Consider the following 25,213-nt stretch of genomic DNA (forward strand, 5'->3'; position numbering starts at 1 on the left):
AATATAAGCAACAATACGAGTTTATTTTGAAAATGTGTTAGTATAATTTGTCAGACACAGAAATGTAGCATATTTACGGACTCTTCGTTGTTCAGTATAACTTTTAATAAACACTACTACATTCTGTCGAGTGACATGATGTGGTGACGTAATAGCGGCAGATAATAGTACGCTCTCATTTTCGCGTTAATGAGGTCTCTGTGCAGGATGTGTAGTGTGCCGAAGTGCCGCGAAGCAGCTCTACAGCATGACCTGAGACCGCGAGGACGTTGACTACTAAATACTAACTATTAGAGATAATATGTGTAAAATATTTTTGGATGTTATCCTGTCGGCTAATAGCTGTAGCAGCTCCGCCATTGTACCGCGACAATACTCGTATTCCATGATTACTCGTATTGCTACATACCTATTGTGTCCTTAATTATGAAAAGTATACAAATATAATGAAAATAAAATAATTCTAATCAATTAATAAATAAATGAATTTGAAAATAAAATTCATTTGAATTTAGAATTGATTGCCAGCCACACATAAATTACGTTCCAAATGGCCAGTATTATAAAACGGAAACTTCATAAGTATAATATTATGTCTTAACTTGGAACTTAAGCACCTGAATTTCAGACACGAGCACAACGCGTAGTAAAATTACGGGTAGGTAGGTGTACGCAGTGAATACGGTACCGAGTTGAATATTGTCCGCCTAAACAACGATCACGATAAACCTATTGCTACCGTTATTGTTATTGTCATACACATTATTCCGCATCTACTGTTAGAACTTACACAAAAACAAACAAATAGAATTTGAATATTTACTACAGTATAGTGCTTCGTCTTTGCAACAAGTAGAATTTAATTGGATAAAGGGACCTGTTGCAATATAATGTAAATCGTAGCATCATAGACTAGTGCTTAGATTACACCTTGGGCAACAAAAATCGTTTAATTTCGTAAATGAGTTAACAAATCATTGCAGTGCGAAAGACGAAGCTAATTAGCAAAATGCAAAGCTTAAACATGAAGTATCAAGAAACTGAACTAAAAGTAGGGGAAGCGGTAGATCTGTTACTTGCCTTCAATTAATGTAGAAAGGATGGTTTCAATATTACGCGTCCGTAAAATTACGATTAGATACAGTTGGCGTTGGTCAAGCAGACCACGGAGGTCATGTTGTATCAACTGACTACAGACGGACAACAATAATACACCGGATACCGCCATAGATAGAATATAGTAGTATTATAATATTGTAACATATTACAAGTTATTTGATTTTTTTATTGCCTTTGTAGGCAGACGAGCATACAGTCCACCTGATGGTAAGTGGTTACCGTCGCTCATGGACTTCAGCAATGCCGGAAGCAGAGCCAAGCCGCTGCCTACTGTTAAGTACTCTCCGCAAGCCTCGTTTGAAGAAGGCGCGAGGCGTATTTATCGGTACCACACATTATTTACGTTTGGCTGACAACAGCACGAGGTGAACTTCAATTCAGAGTTGAAAGTTGAAGTGGGCAGCTACCCGCGGCGACCCTGCGCGGAGACGCCGGGGTCCTACGACATAACATTGCGGCGACCGGCAGGGGCAAGATTGAACGTCTTGGACAATGGTTACCCGGCCGAAGATGTCTAGACTCATCTCCATACGCTATTGGGAGACATTTTTATTTTTTTTATTTAACATTAACATTCATTAACATTTTCTTTTACATTTTGACATTCAACAAGTGTGTTTTTGATGACATCCAAGTTGAAATATCATTCAATTCAAAATCATTATTTTGAATTTGAATTTGAATTTGACACATCCGGGCGGTATTTTGGACGCAAGGAGTTAGAACCTTAAGTATTAAGTGAGAATATATTTAAACATTTTTATATTAGGTATATCGGAGAAAAGTTTTTTCGTATCTTGTAAGTAAAAAGTTGTCATCGAACAAAATATCACTATACATTTTTTATATGTAAATAAATTGGGACAAAAAATATCTTGAATTTGTACATAATATACTTATATATATAAAAGAAACATTTTCCCCCGATCTATTATCTAGATTATATCCTGTGCGTATATTTCTCTTTCCATTTTACGATATTTTTGTTATTTTATATGTTTTTATTGATATCGAGTAGGAAAGACAAAATGCCTAATCGTCGGGGCCGAGTCGTTGCGCGATGTACCGGGCGAGGCTGGCGACGATCCGGGGCTGGAGCAGGCCGGCCACGTGCTCTAGCTTCACGATTTCGTCTTCAGCACCGAACGTTAAGCTTTTAGCCTTCTCTAACCAAGTATTTGGAGTCTTCTCAACAGAAAACTCGAAATACGTCTCCCCGGTTATTGCCTTCGCCAACAACATGAACAGTAACTGAGATGAAATCATGAATAAAACGACTGTAACTGTTGCTACAACGATCGCCTCAAAGACACCGAACACGGTACGGATAAGCCGCAACGGATTTAAAATGCTTTGAGTGTTCGTTGTGGGCTCACGAGCAGGAGGCTCACGACTAGGAGCTGCATCAGCGCTGGTGTCGGAAGCCGTGTCGTCAGATGTATCGAACGGAGTATCATCTTCGTTCGAATGGCATCGGCTAACACTGGGCGATTCAACTACAGGCTCCCTAAAGGACATGTCGTCGTCCTCTCTCCCGCGGGCCCCGACCAGGCACCGGGCTACCGCGCTGCAGGTCTCATTGGCGACTGTCAGAGCGTCGACAATTTTACCGAAATTTGGGTCATCGCTATTAGTATGGTGTAAATGTATGCACAGCTCTGACAATAGAGTGCAGTTTTGTGTGGCAGAGTGCATTATTTGGAGAGTTCTGTCGAGAAGGACCGTCCCTCGCGGCTCGGGGTATTTTAGTATTTGCATGTTCGTACCGGCGCCAGTCACTTTGCCGTCGATCGGGTTCAGAGATTGGAAGATTCGGTCGTAGTTCGGTTTCTCCTTGCTGCAGATCCATTCCGGGTCACCGTGGCCGGCGTCCACGCCCTCGCCCCGACCGTAACCGAATGGTGAGACCTGGTCTTCTACACCTTCGAAAGCACCACCTGGAATTGGAAATAACATTCTGATAACTTCAAAACAAACTTCCCTTTTATATATGTAGTATACGTTTATCATCATTTAGAATTTAGATTTATTAGAATTACATGTAGTATACATTTTTAAAACCCAAATAGATCCCTGTAAGAACATACAATAAGAAAAGACCTAAGAACAATACTAATAAGTAGAGTTGAATACAATGTGAGCAGTTGTGAGGTCGCAGCGCGCGTGCTGTGTATGTAGCTACACAGTTTTTATCAATGTTTTCAAATTATTCACGTTTAGGTGATGAGCAAAAACATTAGCTTGGTGCTCCGACGTGAGCGTCCTTGCAGCGGAGGGGCGCAGCGTGCACGCCGGCAGATTAAAATTGTAATATTTGCATTACGTAGGTACGTTTGTCATTTACTTAACAATGTAGTACCTACTACAAGTACAAATACAACGTTTAAGTTTACCGCGACACATAGATATTTCTGAAACACTTTTACGGTTTTTAGTCGGACGGGATGAGAGGAACCGGCAGAATGTAAGGTATTCTGTAGAGGATTTGACGCGGGAGAATTGTTATTATTACGGTCATCGCTTTGAGTTTAAGCATGTTTAAAAATTTTGGAATATCTTGAAGTCGAAAAAAATTTCTATATGATATATCAAACGGTTTCGTTAAAGAACTCGCAAATTTTTACAAATCCCCAATTACAATAAATATTTAATTATTCATCAAAACATACTGCGTGCCCAATTTTGGATTCTGTCAAGTGCTAGTTTTGTCCAGCATTCTCCTGTCTGTGGTATGACTGGGAAGTGACTAATAGTATACGTGATTAAATCGACATATTGCTTTGTCCAACTTCTCTACTCTCGCTTATATTAAGTTTAAGTTCCGCGATCCACACTGAGCTCATTTGATTTTTATGTTTTATATTGAACATTATTTTTATTTGTTGAATTTTTTTTTTATTGCCCTTGTAGGCAGACGAGCATACGGCCCACCTGATGGTGAGTGGATACCGTCGCCCATGGACTTCAGCAATGCCAGGGGCAGAGCCAAGCCGCTGCCTACCGAAGTTAGTTAGAAGAAGTTAGTTTGTATTGCATTTTATAGCTACTTTCCTTAGTTTTATGTATATGTGTTGTTACTTTATTATTTCATAAATTAAAGGCAACATGTAGCGACTTTTAACACAACCGAACTTATACAAGTTGTGTTCGCACCCAAAAGGAGTAATTCAAAAGTATACTTATTTTCCCTGTTCAGTTAAATGTTAATGTGTGTTCATTTTATCTAGTTGAATCTATCCTGTTAGTGAAGTGAATGAAGTTATCCAGTGAACCTAATAATGAAAATATACAAATTTCCCCATTTAATCCAGCATTTATGCATGCAGTGACTAAGTATCCAGTATTTCGGATGAAAAGCAAAGCTCACCCAAGAGATCCTTACAATTTAAAAAATATATATGCCATCTTCTTAATTATTATATCCACCCTGCCTATTTTTGCCGTGAAGCAGTAATGCGTTTCGGTTTGAAGGGTGGGGCAGCCGTTGTAACTATACTTGAGACCTTAGAACTTATATCTCAAGGTGGGTGGCGCATTTACGTTGTGGATGTCTATGGGCTCCAGTAACCACTTAACACCAGGTGGGCTGTGAGCTCGTCCACCCACCTACGCAATAAAAAAAAATTATAATGAACTTAAATCAAAAAGACTTGACAAAGAAAAACCCTAATCCAGTTGTGGGCTTGTCAGACGAGGGTTTGTCAGATGGATCTGTTTGTTCCGTTGGAAGTGGCGACATAGTGACGATTGGGAAATCCTACCACTGCATACATGTAGCCGTGAGAGTTTACTCACAAAACCGCTCCATATCAGCGGTCAGAATATCAATCAAGTAACAGGAAGCAAATATAAAAAAATTGCAAACTGAAGTTTAGTATTGATAAAGACTGTTGTAATTAATTTTATAATTGGTCTGGAAAAAAGGCCTATAAAAAACTATTATTTATCTCAAATCCCATGTAACTGTCGCATTTTTTGAGAAACTCTTGACATATTTTTTACGGGTTTAGATGAGCAAGCGAGGTCACGATTTTAGCACGAGTGAGTACAGGAAAATTTTAGTAAATATAACCTGGACGTGACCATCTACCCTTGCACTTGAAAACACTTCAAAAACAGAGATTATGATGTTTTGCTGCACAGCAGTCACGCTAGTGCCGACTGACGCAACGATTACCCTAATTGATCAGGATAAGGTTTCATCTGTCGTATTTACATATGCTTGTACGAGTAGCCTTGCAATTAGTATTAATGAGGCTGCGACATCACCTTGCACTTCATTAATAGCGACTACGATAAACACGACAACACATTGTTGTGATTATGTATCATAAACAACTTGTTCAGAGGAATGTCGTGTGATACGCGACGAGTCGACCGACTATACCACCCCCGCGGGCACACAACACCGCGGGGACGTTACAGAATGAACGGCGGACCTTTGTTCCAGCAGTACAGCCTCAGGACTAACAGCAGCTTATATGACTGGTCTATCTTCTACCGTGACTCGTGAGCTACGTTACTTGTAAGTAGTTGTACTGGTGGTAGGACCTCTTGTGAGTCCGCACGGGTAGGTACCACTACCCTGCCTATTTCTGCCGTGAAGCAGTAATGCGTTTCGGTTTGAAGGGCGGGGCAGCCGTTGTAACTATAATTGAGACCTTAGAACTTATATCTCAAGATGGGTGGCGCATTTACGTTGTAGATGTCTATGGGCTCCAGTAACCACTTAACACCAGGTGGGCTATGAGCTCGTCCACCCATCTAAGCAACAAAAAAAAAAAAAAAAAGTTAGTAGCATCACGGTGGCGGTTGTAAACGATTTGTTCGAAAATAAAAAATAGCCTACATTTCGACGTCAACAAGGTCGATTAATTAAATACTCTGTTGGACCGAAATGCATTTAGTTTTTGCATGTATTGTTGTAGATTGATTGTACTATCAAGGGTATTAATGAAATAAAAAGGCCAGCGTACAAATTATAATAATACGTTTTGTTCAATGAATCAGTTCGATGATCTTGTTGTAATTACGAAGGTTCTGCCCGAGGTCACGCCGTTTCTTTTCTCTACTTAGGTCGTCGCGGACATCATGCTCCACATCAAGCGACACTGAAGCTCAGCTGACGTCAGCTATAATTTGATTTTATATGTAAACAGCATCACGGAAATGTTCAATCAAACACTCGTGCTATATATAGTATATTCTATTAACAAGTGGGCAGGCAGCATCGCAGAGCTGTTAATTAATAAATAACAGCGACATCGAATATCATTTTAATACTACTTCAATAACGCTTGCGGGATAATTCCAATAAGGTCGTGACTTGGCGATATTAAGTGTAGATAATTCAAAAGGTAGGTCGCCGGTTGAGACTTGTCGTTATTTTCTCGATTACCAAGTCATATTTAAAGTATAAGCGACAATTTTTAGCAAGCGCAACCTACCTCGTGGCCAGCCATATCGAACTCTTGTACAGTTGTGTGCTGTAGAGGCACCGCATGTATTTGTTTGACTGGCATGATAACTTCATAGCTATTACTCTTAGATGATTGGCCAGTATTGGAATTTCGGCTCGATGCGTCTACAGGGAAACTGTACGTCCCTTAACAGTTATTGTTTTCAGACCAGCTTAATCTGAACATGTGATTAAACCTCACGAAGAAGCAAGGTTTCAAATTCCTACATTTGCAAACCGTTTTGAAGAATTTCTTTGAAGTACGAACAAATAGGAAGATAATACTTTGTTCACGTGGCAGTGGCAAGTCCCGAGGGAACATATTATCACGATCTACCACCACAGTAGGTACATTTTTTCCAATGTTACACACTTACGAAACTCCCTTTAACCCTTTGAGCGCGAACCGTCGATAGATCGATTCTCTATTAATGTATTTAAAGTGCGGATCGTCGAAATATCGACCTGTACGGACGTGTCTTACCGCGCGCACGGAAACTTTTTTAATTAATTAATAGCATTTATAAATAGCCATTTAAAATTATTTTACTGAATTAATTTAGGATTCATTTTTGTATTTTTTATAAGGTACTTTTTTTTCAAACATCCTTTAGCAATTTATGCAAAAAATGTGAAAATAAACTCAGCACTAAAAGGACTAAAAACAAATCTCATGATGACAACACAACATGGAGCGCCGCGCCGCGACCCAACCAAGCGACAGTTCAAATGAAAGCCCCATCGAGCATCACAAACAATGACATGAAACAGCGAGCCCATTATAAAGTGCGTAATGTGTCAACCTACTTTCCCATAGTCGAAGCCGACCAATGCTCGGAGACTGTCGCATTACTGCAATGTGGAATCATGCAAACAAACAATCAATTTTATTATCATAATATGTACATATACATACATATAGCATCCAGGCTACGTTACGTGGTGAGTGTACTTTCATAAGCGTGGTTCTATGAAATAGGCAAACAGGCGGCGGTGGCTTCACGGCTGCGCCTGACAGCGCTCCATTAATGTGGTTCGAATCTATTTTTTTTTATTGCTTAGAGGGGTGGACGAGCTCACAGCCCACCTGGTGTTAAGTGGTTACTGGAGCCCGTGGACATCTACAACTTAAATGCGCCACCCACCTTGAGATATAATTTCTAAGATCTCAGTATAGTTACAACGGCTGCCCCACCCTTTAAACAGAAACGCATTACTGCTTCACGACAGAAATAGGCAGGGCGGTGGTACCTACCCGCGCGGACTCACCAAGAGGTCCTACCACCAGTAATTACGCAAATTATAATTTTGCGGGTTTCACTTTTATTACACGATGTTATTCCTTCACCGTGGAAGTCAATCGTGAACATTTGTTGAGTACGTAATTCATTAGAAAAATTGGTACCCGCCTGGGATTCGAACACAGGTGCATCGCTCAACACGAATGCACCGGACGTCTTATCTCTTAGGCAACGACGACTTCGAACGTTCCGTCTAGTTCAACTTTTCCAATTTTTAGAGCAAATACCGGTACATTGTATTCACGAATGCCTGTATCGATCAAGGCATAGCGACATATGGGTAAATCATCACTCCATGCAACCATCACTCACGCCATCAACAAGAATGTCTTGTCTTGTCTTTTCACGAACAATTAGATATATCACTAAAATGCCCAGTTAGTGTCTTTAATGTCCATTCGGATCACGCGAATACAGATTGGTTACGTCCAGAGATTTGAAGGTCGAGGCTGCACAGGATAGCTGGACCGCAGTAAGAAGGATGTGCATCCGCCGCCGCCCACCGACCACCAGTAATTTGACGACACATGAATAATGGCACGCCAACTAGACGACGTCCCATTTGATAATAGGCATCACGAATGTCAAGGACGTTGGTGCTCTTACGGAGAACACAACACATAACACACTGGGTGCCTTTTGATCGGTTTCATTGAAGTGATATTGTGGTGTGACACCCGATGCTCATTTGCTCTGTTCATAATCTACAATTCCTAGAATTCTTCTCGATCATTCACGATCAGTTGCTCGTTGAAACGTTTTTTTTTCTAAATACTGTATTATATATTCACCTTTTGTTATTCACAATAACTCGTTGTGACGTAGCATAATGATATATGCCAAGAGGCAAGGTTTTATAATACAATTAAAGGAAAAGGTTTGGTAATAGTATACATACATCCAATCCAAATCCTTTTTTTTTGTTGTTGTTAGATCGGCAAACTGGTCTCAATTTTAGCCGGGAGTTTGAATTGTATCTGTCATTTAGATTAAATACTGTGCTGTTTATAATTATATACAGTGTGTATTGCGAATTTCATTTCCGACAAAATCGAAAAGGTTGTCTTAAATTGGGCAACGCCAATGGAAATCATGTCATGCCTTTTGTAAGCCTTTGACGTTATCAAAAACACGTGCTTATGAGTGGTACAAAGCGTTCAAAAGCGGTCGAGATGTGATGGAAGATTTTCCTCGCTCTGGTGGGCCATCAACGACTGCAACTGAAGTTAACATCGCAAAAATTAAGAAAATAGTTGATATAGAGTCAATCTGTATCATTTTAAATTATTACTTGAGTATGAAATATGCTGCCGCTCGGCTGGTCCCAAAAGACCTGAAGTTTCTCCAAAAACTCAATCGCCTAAGAGTCGTTGAGGACATACATTACATTTATGACGTACAATTATAATTTGCGTAATTACTGGTGGTAGGACCTCTTGTGAGTCCGCACGGGTAGGTACCACTACCCCGCCTATTTCTGCCGTGAAGCAGTAATGCGTTTCGGTTTGAAGGGTGGGGCAGCCGTTGTAACTATACTTGAGACCTTAGAACTTATATCTCAAGGTGTGTGACGCGTTTACGTTGTAGATGTCTATGGGTTCCAGTAACCACTTAACACGAGGTGGGCTGTGAGCATCTAGGCAATAAATAAAAATTAAAAAAAATACAAGAACGAATCAATTCTAAACCTACATTCATGAAACGCATTGTTACTGGTGACGAGTCGAGAATTTACGAGTTGGACAGTGAATACTAGTCCACAAGTATCGGAGTGGCGTCTTCCAACTGAACTGAAAACCACTCCCAAAGTCGATCAAAAGTCACGTTAACTAATTTATTTGACAATCGCAACGTTATGCACTGGGGATTCTTATCAAACGTTAAATAATATTATTTGCGGCGTTTAAGAGAGCAAAATCGACAAAAATGGCCAAATTTGTGGAAAGAAAACTCTTGGATTTTGGAACACGAAAATGCGAGTTAAATTTGAAATTAAACTTCCATATTATTTAAATAAAATTCATTTGAATTTAGAATTAATTGCCAGCCACAGATAAATTACGTTTCAAAGCCAGTATTATGAAACGGCAACTTCATAGGTGAAGAAATATTGTTACATCTTAACTTGGAATAGAAGCATCTTAATTTTGAACACAAGCAATATGCGTAGTGAATTTGATGAAGGGCAGGTAGATACAATATAGGTAGGTACGCAATGAATACCCTGCATATGTCACTCTACTAATTAATCAATCCATTCATCCACGCGAACGCACGCACTCACGCATACATACAATACACATACATTTTGCGCAAATCGAGCAAAGCCCACATTTATATACATACATAAGTTGTAAATAATTGTCAAGAAAACAGCGACCATTTACAATTCCAATATTTTTCTTGGTAATCTGAACTCAAAATCTTGATACTGTTTGATAATGCTATCACAATGTTTGCGGTGCACGTACCTATACGATGACACGAATGCCCAAACAATTCCGTCACCTTGATGACTCGACAAGCTGAGCGAAATTATTTCACAACTTCGAAGGTTAAATGTATATTTCATTAATTCGGAAGTTTTGTATCCAGTTCGGCTTCAATTGTTGTATTTAACAGAACAATATAATTATAAAGATCTAAATTATCTTTACATATTAAATTCAGTTATGTCGAGATTTGATATGTTTATTTTTTCTAGTACTTATGTGTAGTGTCTAATGTAATCACTAAACTAGAATTTCATAATTATAATAAAATATTCATCAAACCGATCCTCCAACCCACGAGCCGTATAGAAGACAATGGTGACATTATGTCTTAGTCATTCGCAGCACGTCGCGAGCGCGTATGGTGCTTGCGACCCGTAGCTCGGATTATCATACGCCATCGCCCGATGGAATCCCATCAAGACCGTTATTCGATGACGCATTACGAAAAGTTCAATCTATAAGATTATTGATATATTTGTCACTATTGAATCTAACAATACTTGTATAAAGGGAACGACGAAATGGATTGCTACCATTATGGTGGCGACAAGGATATGCACAGCCAGACCCTCCCACAGCCTGCTTCAACAGCGTCAGTATCCTCGTGGCACAAATAGAACCGAACCTTGTGACTGTCGATAGTCGCGACTACGGTATTTGGCAGCGGTAAGTCCTGATGCTGAACTTCTGCGAGTCCAACATCTCGCAGAAAGCGCCTCCCGCACATATCTGGCGCCGTCGAGCTGGGAGCGGGAAGACGACTACCTGCGACTCGGGCCACTACAGGAAGCCACTTTCCTCGGTGACAGTTCGTGGAGACCGGAGGTCAAGATCACATGTCGCGATACCAACTCTCTTACACGCCGTAAAGTTAACATCAATACATGTCATCAAACAAATGACATCAATCAGTCGGCTGTCTTTTGAGTTCCACATGTTTAGTCGCGATCGTTGTAGCCGCTTATTCCTATGCATTCCGCTTGGATCATGGGTATTGTAGTCTAATATCGGTTTATTTATGTGTATCTATGTATGTCTTCATATAATAGGCATGACTTTGTTGTTGCACCATCCGTACAGATTTCTAGATGAGTATTTGAGGCCTGTTGTGATTTATCACATTCTCTAGGTCTATTCTATTTGTTTTTATCAAAGATAAATGCTTCGACATCGTTTTATTAACGACATAGAATTGGCTGTTCTCTGTTCATTCAATCTATCACGCATATTCTAAAAACGCGCAGATTTTTCAGTCTTAGAGTCCAACAAGCTGGTCTGGTTTTAGGAAGAAGAGCAACGATGCACTTTGTTTTCATAGATCCCGTAATGGCTATAAATGTCAATCTGAATTTTCTGTAATTTAACCGCCGTTATCGTCAGTTCTGTGCGTGGTCATCGTACTGTGGTCTAATTACAGTCGTGCAAAATCATTATGTTTGATGTGTGGTGAACCACACGCATGTGCACAGCACTAGCATTCATCTATACTGATTTTGCACATATTTAATTTTTCGAAGTGTACTAGGTATAAGATCGTTTTCGATACATTATTTACTTACGATTTTATTTCCGACCCGATGTCTTGTCGGATCCCCTGAATCCTTTCTCGGTGCTTTTAGGCTCTTCAAGAACCGGTCACCGTCCTCGTCCAACTTGTTGATTACGAGGAAAAGTTCGTCGAGCGAACTAACCCACAGACACAGGCCTCTGAGTTTCTCGCCGGATCTTCTCAGTGGGTCGCGTTTCCGATATGGTGTTGGATTCTGAGAGCACTGTTCTTGCTGGTTCCAGTGTTAGCAAATTTTCTCAGGTTGAGCCCGTGAGCTCACCTACCTGTCTGCGCGAAGCTTAAATAGCCTTTTCATGAGACGCATGAGACTTCCTTTTCATGGAAGCAGTGTTTACTTAAATCACTACTTATAAAAGATCAATAGTATAAATGAGTGTTGAACAGACATTGATCGAGCTTGAACCCGCACAACTACACACACTCGTTCATTACAGCCCTAGGAAATGTTTGAATTTACAGCATCAAAAAGCTTTTTTCGGTAAAATGACTAGGCATTAAGAAGGACCTTAGAAATTACAACTAATCGAAACCAAATCAGCACTATTATATATTAGAGAATCTCACGGAAATCATACAGATTTACGTTTAAGCCTAATAATAAAAACATATGACAGTCAGGTGGGCCCTTTCTCCAATCGGCGACGTCGGTATGTATCAAATGAAAGGTCAAGTCAATTTAAAAACTAAACTTGCTTTAATTTGCAAAAAAATACCTTGTGTTATTCGCAACGGTTTTTCTTTTACAGATATAATTCAATCTGTTTGCAATTTACTTGAAGAAAAGTTATGATTGAAATGAATGATGTATTTATTACTGTTATACGTTGCAAAGGCGTTAGCTATATTTTTTAGAACTCCAGTAGAATCATAAGTGTATAAATGAAGAGTAGTGTGGTCGTGATACTGACACAATGGGCGAGCATTGAGCGTCAAGTGGGTCGGACTCGCACAATGGAAAGCACAGATGAGTCTCATCGACTGATGTCACAGCGGATGCAGAACTATACCCTACAATTAAATGACTAGCTAGCGATGTAAGCGACCCTGTGGGTTTTGGAATGATGCCTCGTAAATGAATTACAAATGTCCTTTGTAGATGCTTAATGTTATCGGTTTTGTAACAAGATAAAAGTGCGGCGCGTCCAAATACTGCGTGCGTGTCGCTTGTTGTACCGGTATAGTTAATGAAATGGGTGACGTTCGCTCTGAGCTCACGACCAGCTTAAGCGAAAACACTTAAAACTGCACAACATTAACGCCACAACACAGAATTAAAGGGGAAAGTGTCTCCGGAGTAACAGGTTATTCTAGTATATACGTACATATGTATCTGTGTAACCGTAGATTGAAGAGTAATGTTACGTCTGTGGTTACGTGGTGTGGCGTGTGTGAAGCGCGGATGTGAGAGTCGACGTTCGATGCGGTTCGGCAATTTGCGGCATTTCCCCGCTATTGTTGGCATACATGCTATCGGGTATATTTTGATCGCAAAAATATATTTATTTATAGACGCTAAAACGTAATAAACCTACTTTGTAGTATACATTTATTTTGACGGTGTGTATACAAGTCGTATACTATTTTATAAACGCCATTTAAACTTCTTGTCAAATGTGATGTAATAGCAACTCTCATCATGGGTAAGTCACAGCTGACTAATAATTTTGACAAGAACAACACACTATTTTAATGAAAGTAAAGGGTAGTCAAGTCAATATGAAAATTTAGAACAATCCTGATACGGACTTAAAGTAATATATATTCCATCAGTTAGCATGTGAAAATCTAACTGTAGAACCATAAATTGAACTAATTCGTTTGATAATGAAATGACCTAGTTTAAGTCTGAGTCAGCCGTTAGTGGGTACAACAACCCGTACATCGAGCCACTGCCGTTGTAACCGCTGGTCAACCTATTCGGTACTGGACGTCCGCGTCAGCGTCGGTGAAAGTATGTGTTGCGCTCTCATTGCCGCTTTCCTAGGCAACTGAGAGGGCTTTACGACTAAAGGATAAGCCTATTTGGCTACTAGTAAAAACGCAGCTTTTTCCCTCTCTATTTTGGCAACAAAGTACTGGTGCCTCTCAGTTTGAATAGCGGGACACCACCCAACTCTTCACGATATATGTTGACATTACTTACTGATGTCTTTTTTTTTGATTTTTTTTATTGCCCTTGTAGGCAGACGAGCATACGGCCCACCTGATGGTGAGTGGTTACCGTCGCCAATGGACTTCAGCTATGCTAGGGGCAAAGCCAAGCCGCTGCCTACCGCTAAATGTCTGTATGTGGGTTTCTGAAAATCACTTTATACCTGGTGCATCAAAAAAACGACGTTCGGTGCAATCAGGTGTTATAAGTAAGATTAGATATTAGAACTAGCAGCGTTTTTAAAGAAACCGTCACATATTTCATTAAAAATATCAAAACATTGTCAACAAACCTAGGTCAAGCTACCAGGGTGCGTCATGAATTTAGTTTCCAAAGAATGTCTAAAACTTGGATGGTTCTAAATGTAATCTGCTGAAGCATGTCACGCTCTCATTGTGATGTGTAGTTCCGGCTCGATGCGCGACTGTGACCGGGACGAATCACGTTTCAAGGTCTCCCATACATTAATGTGCCAACGGGTCAATAGTGTCAATGAACTTTGGGAAATCGTTCAACACTAACGAGGCATGGTGCAAAATCAGTTTTTGGATGCATTCTTTTAACTCGCCTTGTCTACACTGGATATCAGTGCCTACACAGCATATCAGATACACTAAGAGAGTATATACTAAAGAGTAGGTACACTAATTCAGCCATGTTTCTTTCACAAGATCCTATAATGATGTACCAAATGTTCTATGAATAGGTTCGATACTTCGAACATATCTTAAGAATCCGTCTTATTGTTTTCAAAACAAACAAAATATAGAAATTAAAAGTATAAAAATAAATTTAAAGAAAGTTGATGATCTCTGTATTACTAAAAGACATTCTATGTAAATCAACACTTTAATATACTACTACTACATTGACTTCCGCCTTCGCTTAAGGATATTAAAGCACATATTAAGTTGAGGAGTTTCAGGGCAGACTAGCTCGCAGTCCTTGTCGTATTAAGAGGATATCGGAGCCCATAAGCCACAATATGTAGTCTTCTTATAAGATTATATAGCCCTAAGGCGTTATGCGAGTCGTTGGCCATTGACGACACAGACACCGCTTCAACCTTGAGACAGGAAGTGGAACTTACAATGGTGCCTTGATTTTAACATTCGTCATTATATCATATCGCTAATGGTTTTATACGTACAGGGTACCGACAGAAAAATACCACTTTGAACTCGATAAGGCCATTATCAGCTTACAGCGTGAATCACACATATATTATTATATGGACGTGTAAGACTGTGAGTTTTCATGGTGAAATCACGGTAATAAAGTATAATATGTTACCGCCTATGTAACGCCATTACATTGCAATCTCGCTAGGGATATTTTTTCCGTACCTATTTATTTGCTGGTAGTCTAAGGGGCTATCCCAGCTACGCTATGGCTGGTAGGTGAGCTCACGGGCTTAACCGGAGATAATTTGCTAACACTAGCCCTAGCAAGAGCAGTGCTTCTCAGAATCTACCACCGGATCGGAATCGCCACCCACTGAGAAAACCGGCCGAAAAACTCAAAGGGCTGTGTCTATGGGCTAGTTCGCACGTCGAACTCTTGAGGGACGATGACCAACGCTGGTGATCCTCTTAGGTATAATAAATAAATCTAACGGTAGAATTTGTATTTGATGCTTTAAAATTACCAGTTTTACTGTAATAAAGATTTGAATTTAACTTTTTAACATTTTAAATATTATTATAACCTTGGCTGCCAAGGCCTACTCGTTTATTTTACAGGTCGTTTTTAAGCTGCTGTTGTCAAAATTCGCTATATTTTTATTTGGGTCTGTTATCACTATAACCGTCGTCGATGTTGTGATATCTTGTCTTAAATGGGTTTTCGCCAAAACCTGCGGAGTGCCAAACGTGGCACCGAACATAGTTAATTATTATATAATAGCCGGTCGCGGGTCGATCAATACGCGGTGAATTAAATAATTAGTCTCGGTTCCTTAGCGCGTGCCAAACTAGTTCGTGTGTTGGTGTGTGTGTGTGTTACGGTGCGGCGGACGGCGTGGTCGCGGCGAACTAATGCGGAAGCGGTATTTAGAGCGCGCTGCACCGCCGCACCGCCGCACCGCACCGAGAGCCCGGCCGCAGTTGTTCAACTTGTGCAGTTTGCGGCTCGATACATCGTTTACCTTTCATTTATTAACTACTTTCTCAGTTTAAATTTTCATTTATAAGCGTGGTGCGGTGTCAGGTGCAGGTGCGTGTTGGAATCGTCTGTATCGAGATTCTATTTTTAATGTTCTTGGATTATGACTTACTAGCCGTAATCGCCCGCTTCGTTGGGCATTTAAAATGAACATTATTATTTATTGTCATTATTATTAGGGAGTCCAACACTCATATAAATATTAGCCTATCCATTAACTACATGTATTTTCTACATGGATATCAAGTTTCAAGTCAATCAGATGCATGGTTCAGTAGTTATAACGGAACATCCGTAAAAACCACTATAGATTTATATATTAGTGTAGATTTGTACGAAAATTATGTGGGAGTAGCAATGTCCCCTTTGTAGCTTAGGCTTTGAAGCAGAAACGAACATACGACCCACCTGATGGAGAGTGGTTACCGACGCCCATGGACGTCAGATATGCCAGGGGTAAAACTAAACTGTTAGCTAGCGCTAAGTACTCTCTGTAAGCCTATTTTGAAGTAGAAAATATCATAGTGCTCTGAGAATACCGTGCCTCAGAGTCCATTCTAAGGCCGAATGGTACGTGCAAAAATTTTTTTCTGGAGCGCACTGTCTATAAACGCAGCGATTTCAAACGGCGATGAGCTCTGTCCGGTGGTGGGCGGTGCGATGGCAAAGAGATGAAGGAATGGTCGAAGAATTTCTTAAAGCACTTCCTACAGAACACACGGTACACCGAAGTCTCTCCGTAGACCCAGACCTCTCTAAATAGACAATCTCGTACCTTCATAGCTTAAAGCATTATGTCCTGCAGTCAAGTCACCGGCCAAAGATCGGACTAAACCAATAGTGATGAGTACGGTTATAATGTACTCAACATAATCTACATAATGCGCAACTCATTAATTACTTTAGGTTTGTCAAGCCTTTAACATTAACTAATTTCATTAGAGTAATTAATTAGCTTATAGAAGAAAAAAGCTATTAAAGGTGACGTTCGTTATGCATTACTTTTTAGTAAATACTCACATGGGAGTCTTAATTCGATCGAGTGAGTTCTTTGATTAATAAAAACTGTTTGTATGTTAACTTGACGGAAAATTGAGACATTTGAGTCATGACGCACATCGATAGCGCTAACTGACCACTGAGTTACGAAGACCAGCGGAATCATTTGCAGAGCACATCGAACGCTTGTGAAAGGTCATAAGTGAATGAACGATGGCACTCTACGGTCATATGACAACTTGTGGACATATAGCACTGGACGAGCGTGGTGTTAGGTCGTGTTGGTGAACCCCAATAACGAACGCAATGGTAGTGGCGGCGGCTGTCATAAAATAAATTAATTGACACATACCCTACTTTCTACGAGCCAGTGAATGTCAATGAGTCATGATAAATCAGTCCAAGGTCGATGTCACGAAATCTATAAAAAGCTCCGGAAACATTGAACGTGACTTGACAAGACTCTTACAAAAGAAACAGTTCGGGTTCTCGCACTGCAGCGATACCAAGTGTTTCTCTGAATTTCTCAAGATAAATCGCGGATGCAGAAATTTGAACACTAAGTTTTATAAACAGTGTGCTATTTGTCTTCCTTACGCACCTCCGCAAATAGAACACAAAGTGACAGTTGCGGCTTGCCCTAATAATACAGCTAAGGAAAGTAATGAAAAGTCGCCGTGCATCATTCATATTCCCTCTTTCTCCTCCTCAACAACCGGTACTGCCTCTCAAGCTCGGTAACAATACTTATATCGTAACTGTGGAAGTCTGTACCGTCACGCGAAAATAGCTGAACGGAGATGGATGAAATATGGCTCATATCTCCTATGATAAATGCGACAGTTTACTTGCGGTTCGTTAACTTATGTACCAAAAAAATTATAAATCGACCAGTTTGTGGATCAGAAAACACATCACACACCTTATCCCAGGATAATGCAATATTTCATTATTTCTGGATTACAAATTTCGACCCATGATTTCTATACCTACGCAAAAATATCAGTCACAAAACAGCGTACTTTTTCAAATTAAGAGTGCCCTTGACGCCGCACATCAACATACACGTTATAATTTTGTTCCAATTGAGAAACATATACATAAAATTCCAATAAGTCGTTCTTATCTATGGTATCTTTACCCTGATCGTACAGTTACGTGGAAGCACGTCAGAATACGTGATAATTTACACATAGCACAGATATAGATAGAAAACGTGCAATGGGAGAAACTGTAAATGCTGAGTCGATAAAGATGGGCAAAAAATATTCACTTTATATTTTTCTCTGCCGACGATCACTAACTGTATTATGCAAGAGAACAAATGTTTTCCGAAGTATTATTGTTATTTTTTGTACACCTGAGAGTGTCCTCAAGAGTATCAAACTGCATTTATAACATACCGCTCGCTCTGAGTCAAAGATAAATTTTGTCTTGACCTCCTTGACCACATTAAAAAAGGATACCTCGGATTTAATAGGTACGCCGATACACTCAACACTGTACCTGTGATCACTTAAATATTTTGTTTCCCGAACGGTTCGTCCTTAAACGCTGCATTCTTGCAAATAAAAGAAAATGCTATTCTAAGTCCGCACTGAGAGTACCATCGTATCATCTTATTCCGACACAAAATAATGCATATTTGTAACATTTAGCGGTTATTCCAATTTACACCTACTTCGTACCTTTCTCTCTCTCTCTCCCTCTCTATCTCTCTCTATGCATTCATGGACATCACTTGAATAATAAAACATAAAAAGATAATTGGTCCAATGTTGAATCTTGAGACGAAGCTCGACGTCCACTATTGAACCGATTTTATTGAGAACTAATATTATGCTTCTTAATTGAAACATAGAATTGCTCATTACTCATACGATGTGTTATATAACAAAATAGAATCCCCAAATTATTTTCCTTATAATATTTTGTTCGAGTACTGCTTGTTGTTGATAACTTTTACTTATGTACTTCAAAATGTGTAACTATGTCGACACAGAGCGACGAACCAAACAAACATTTTCAAAAACTTAATGCGGGCATCAATTTCAAGAGGCTGGCGGATACGCACGCAACAACCAGCTAAGAACACTTTGTAATCTTTTAAATCGAACATATTGGTTAACATCTGTGATATGATATGTGATATATGATATTTGAATGTAAAAAATATATTAGTAATATAAAACATATTTATCAAATTACGAGGTTAAAATAATTGTTATACACGTTTTTTTTTCCACTAGGTATAATATTCAATGCAAATTTTGCGCAATCTTCGTGGTCACACACAGAGAACGGAATATCACATTGTAAAACTGTCATGTAGTCAGGACACAGTATTAGTAGTAGAATTTTTTTTTAAATCAGAAACAGCAGACTACCTACTTTGCTACGGGCAGATAAGACGATGTACCCAACTCGGCAAGATAAATATCACCCGGCCGTGATGAGCCGAAGTCGAAAAACTCTTTGTTTTTTTTTTACCTACCTCAATTTAAAAACAACTGATAACTTTTATAACTGGTCCAAAATGTTCGCAAATTTTATAATGTAATTACGTTACTCTGTGTAATGTACTTACAGTTCAATACAATACCCGAAATGATAGCGCACAAAGCGAGCCAGTTACAAAACAGATTCCACGTACGATAACAGTCACGAACACTTAGCAGATAACGATTTGTTTGATTAATCATGTTCTCGGTTCGAAGTCGCATAACTTTACTACTGAGTACTTGAGTACGAACAAACCTTACAACGATGACGTCATTTGTGGGACTAGCCGGACGTGCAGTAATTTTAAAGAATAATTATTCGACTGATTACAGAATTCATGTCCGCCTTGCGTTATTTTGTCAATGCGGTATTTTAACATGAGTTTAACATTCGTAGATCGGTTGATCAATTGGCAGTGTACTCTACTCGTATAATCGGTATCGATTGTATTGTTAGTTCCAAATGGCCTTTTCTGCGTACCTACATATGTTCCATCAGCTCACAGCTGCAACTCATTATATAAAATCAATAAACACGTGACAGCGCTGCCTTGGGCCGTGACTTAACGACGCACGGAGACGAACACACAAACAGACCGTAAAACTATACTCATCACTGAACGTGAAAGCAAACTTGTAAAGTTGTAAACCGCACCGCATCGCACCGCACGCGTCACTTTTTTTTTTATTGCTTAGTTGGGTGGATGAGCTCACAGGCCACCTGGTGTTAAGTGGTTACTGGAGCCCATAGACATCTACAACATAAATGCGCCACCCACCTGGAGATATAAGTTCTAAGGTCTCAGCATAGTTACGACGGCTGCCTCACCCTTCAAAGCGAAACGCATTATTGCTTCACAGCAGAAATAGGTACGGTGGTGATGCCTACCCGTGCGGACTCACAAGAGGTCCTACCACCATTAATTACGCAAATTATAATTTTGCGGGTTTGATTTTTATTACACGATGTTATTCCTTCACCGTGGAAGTCAATCGTGAACATTTGTTGAGTACGTATTTCATTAGAAAAATTGGTACCCGCCTGCGGGATTCGAACACCGGTGCATCGCGCGATACGAATGCACCAGACGTTTTATCCTTTAGGCCACGACCACTTATAACTCTATCACTTTACCGCCTCGAAAATTTCATTTCAACCAGAATATACATTTTGCGAAAATTAAAGCTACATCTTAACAGGTTGACTGCCATGTAGGTCACCGGTGCCCTACGCGGCGCACTCAAGTAATTATGTCGATTTCTCTCTTTAATTTTCTTACCAAGGCACCGGAATATCTAGTAGACTCTGGGAAAGACGAATCCGAAGACATTGGGAATTAATCTATTTCTAAGAGACATAAAAGACTAAAACATACATTGAAACCAAAGAAGGTAAAGTTAGGCTATCCAGACGCTTAGTAACAGAAATCGACATAATTACTTCACTGCGTCGCGTAGGGCACCGGTGACCTATATGGCAGTCATAGGGTTAAGAAATATTTCTAGAACGCGGCAAAATATTTACATGTACAAGATTTATTGGAACATTATCAGTCGTGGACACGCAAGAACCGGATCACATCGAATGACACATTATTTTTCCATATTCCACCATGAGAGCTATGAGGAAACAGGCACAGAGCATCAACTGAAGAAATCACAGTATAACTTTTCATAGCCGGGTAAAATATTTTACAAATTCTTACATGAATACATTTTAATTACTCATTAGCTTAAATTTTATAAAAACAAATCAATGTATTAGATTAGAACAATGAATCGGATAGAGTGGAGGCGACGCTACAGGTGCGGCTATCAGCGAATCGTATCGTACGCTTCGCTAAACGCGTTATCATGTTATCAACTAGTGTGTCGACAATTCAATTAGATCTTGCCTCGTTGCTAATTCACGTGATCGAATACCATAGATAATGGAACTAATTTTTTTCGCATTTGTTATTGATTGCATTGGAGGCGCAGATCTGTATTTTTTATAGTCACACTTGCGATGTATAGATAATGACGTCATCATACACTTTGATATCTTACGGTTTGGTGCGGCATTCTTCCTATTGTTGTACTGCTGTTATCAGCTAAAATACGTTCAGAATTTTACGAATTGTTTGAAACTTTCGCAGCGATCTGTGTATATCTTATCTAGGAAGACTGATAAACGAACCGAAAAGGATGTACCTAGATATATTTGTCCGCTGTTAACATCCTACTCGCAGTCTCTACTTCAGTCATCAAGATCACGGCGCTTGCTTGAGCACCGAAATAAGTATTGTTACTTCATATAAAATATGTGAAAATCGAAGTTGTACTGTTCTACTGTAAACAGCCAAAGTACTTATTCTGCATCTAACCGATGTATTTCTGTGGTTTATTCATAATATAACATTTCCGCGATATGACGCATTTTAAGTCCAAACTGTAGCGATAGTGCAAGATACTAACTAACACATATTATGATCGTTCGTTTAGTTCGCTGCGTGTTTTTTTTACCGGAAACTTATTTGTGGGTATTTCGGAAGGATATGCCGTTGGCAAAACCGTCCGGCAGTTTCAATGATATGTAAACAGTAATACTCTTACTGCACAATTGATATCTTAGAACTTATATCTCAAGGTGGGTGGCGCATTTACGTTGTGGATGTCTATGGGCTCCAGTAACCACTTAACACCAGGTGGGCTGTGAGCTCGTCCACCCATGTAAGGAATATAAAAAAAAAACATGCTCATGACGGGACGTTTGTGCCTTTATCATAAATTTTATATGAACTCGCTCCTTGCTCTAAGCACGGTTGGAATCGATGTGCAATGTAGATGCTCCTCATGATGATAAAATTTGCTAATTCATTGTTCTAGTGGCCAATGGTCTTCGCTAGTTTGTCGGGTTCGAACCCCCTCCAGTGTCAGAGTTTTTGTTAAAAATCTTTGGTACGGAATTTTGGAAGTATGTATTATTGTCCACAACGATAGTTTAGCGAGCTAGTAATGGTGATCCAGACTATCAGCTCGCGAGTCATCAGCCCACGTAATGAAAATATTCGTTGAGTTAAATTAAGACAGTAAATTTTTGAATGTTTTTGTTAGCTCGTGTGTCGTATTATCAGGCGATCACTTGCATAGGGGTGTATCGGCATGCGTACCTAATCCAAAGTAAACGTTTTTACTTCCTCAATAAATTACAGCGAGCAGCAAATTACACGTAACGAATTTACGACATAAACTGGGGCGCATCAGCAGCCGACTTTGCGGCATTCTTGTGTTAAGCCTTTACCAGAGTTAAGTCCGCCTTAAGACGCGGTGTTCATAACAAATAAAGTTAAAAATTCCTTTTGAAACCATTCGCAGACGGTGAAACAATTACAATTCGTACAAACGATTACCACTGTACATTTAAAAGGTAATTAATAATTCACGAACAATGTCGGTCGGGTTGAGGGGCGCCACGTGGCCGCGGCCACTAAGCACTTACTCACGCGGTCGGTTTCCACTCATAATATTTTCAAGAAATGAAACGGAAAGTTAGGCATAAATAATTCGAAACTTTTTCATTTAAAAATCTATTTCATTAGTCCACCCGTGGTGCTGCAGATACACCTGGTAGTATTTATTTTTATTTATTTTTTTATTTTTATTTATTGCTTCATTTTGCATTGATTTTATTGCTTGATTGCCCACCTTGAGATATTCTCAGTATAGTTACAACGGCTGCCCCACCCTTCAAACCGAAACGCATTACTGCTTCACGGCAGAAATACGCAGGGCGGTGGTACCTGCCCGCGCGGACTCACAAGAGGTCCTACCACCAATAAAACGACGTCAACGACTCATCTGCCAATCTGTTAAATCTGTCTAGTTCTCAGACTCGATGACATTCACCGTGACACGGTAAGGGCTTCGGTATCCACTCGGCACTACGTAGGCCATGAGCTCATTTACTATCTCGTACAAAATAGACAATAACTTATAAAGAATAACAGTATGTTTACATAATTTAAAACAATGAGAATTGTAAATAGTTTAAATTAGTTATGAGTTCAGCTCCAAGTCACGTCTACGATGTCTTAAGACAAAACTCTTTCATGAAAAGACTAAAATAATTCTTTAAATAGGGTGGTATAAATAAGTAAGTTTTAACTAGAATTCCTTTCTACCGGAATCGTTTCAAACTGGTTGTGATTAGTTTACACAAGAGTTCGTTTGAGATATTTTCTGGTGTAGGAATAACCGACATGTTGGTTGAGGACTCATGACAATTAAGTACTATTACTGCCACATCATATTATGTTGGTATTGTTATTGTTCTTACTTTATTGTTTTAAAAATCAATGGGCGTATTCCTAGCGCAGTAAAAATATAATAACATGTAATCTGTATACGATAGTAAAAAAAAAGAGATCTGGCTCGTGTCGTCGCCATGTCCGCACGGCGCGGCGCGGCGCCACAGTTATTGAATAAATTTCAACCAATTATTATTTTTACCTTTTCTTAACAGCCGTTTAAATAAAACTCCTAATCCAATCATCACAATGTTGTAAAGTTTCGATTCTACTCAAATATTTTGTATTTCGTTGTAAGTCCGTCTGCATTTCCTAAAAGTGGTACTTAATTCGAGTAACATGCAGTCGTATTGGTTGTGTCCTTAAGTACTTTATTTCCCTTTTTAGATTATTATTAGTTTCTTTTGTGGATAATTTATACCACTCGCAACACTTAGACGAATCTAATGATAGAAATGTCTAGTTCTGTCATAAGGTTTAGCGGTAAAGGCACCCAAAGAACTAGACCTACATACGTCGTCGTGGCCTAAAGGACAAGATGTTCGGTGTATTCGTATCTAGGGATGCACCGGTGTTCGAATCCCGCAGGCGGGTACCAATTTTTCTAATGAAAATGTACTTAGCAAATGTTCACAATCGACTTTCACGGTGAAGGAATAACATCGTGTAATAAAAATCAAACCCGCAAAATTATAATTTGCGTAATTACTGGTGGTAGGACCCCATGTGAGTTCGCGCGGGTAGGTACCACCACCCTGCCTATTTCTGCCGTGAAGCAGTAATGCGTTTCGGTTTGACGGTGGGGCAGCCGTTGTAACAATACTGAGACCTTAGAACCTATATCTCAAGGTGGGTCCAGTAACCACTTAAAACCAGGCGGGCTGTGAGCTCGTGCACCAATCTAAGCAGCAAAAAAAAGTTCTAAGATAATTTCCCTCTTCCATCAGACGGTTAAAAATCGATATCCAAGCGACTAGTGAGTCAACGTAGTCGCCGGCACAGCTAGTTTAGTAAAAAACCAAAGCCGTGTGTTCGCTAACAGCTTGTTGATAAATGAACTCCCGTATTCTTTGTTTAAGTATTTTGAAGAAAATGTAGTTTTAAAGCTGTTGCTGGTATTCCAGGGAAGGTTTTTATCTTCGCACCAACGAACAACAGGTGGCGAG

At 39.6% G+C, this 25,213-nt stretch overlaps 1 protein-coding gene across 3 annotated transcripts in view; it reads right to left on the reverse strand.

Moving 5' to 3' along the window:
- The window catches only part of LOC101737204 (EH domain-containing protein 3), a 30,043-nt gene that overhangs the window by 1,381 nt on the left and 3,449 nt on the right, over positions 1-25,213 (reverse strand). Inside the window, exons 2-3 of one of the 3 annotated variants that reach the window (XM_012691440.4) lie at positions 7,385-7,429; positions 2,886-3,056 (exon numbers count right to left, since the gene is read on the reverse strand). In XM_012691440.4, coding sequence (XP_012546894.1) covers positions 2,886-3,056; positions 7,385-7,429 — 216 coding nt within the window. Of the gene's footprint in view, positions 1-83; positions 3,057-7,384; positions 7,430-25,213 lie in introns of those variants that run through there. The other 2 variants (XM_004927406.5, XM_062669292.1) reach the window with 2 other exon arrangements.

The sequence above is a fragment of the Bombyx mori genome, chromosome 7 (genome assembly GCF_030269925.1).
Source record: "Bombyx mori chromosome 7, ASM3026992v2".
NCBI classification, from domain to species: domain Eukaryota; kingdom Metazoa; phylum Arthropoda; class Insecta; order Lepidoptera; family Bombycidae; genus Bombyx; species Bombyx mori.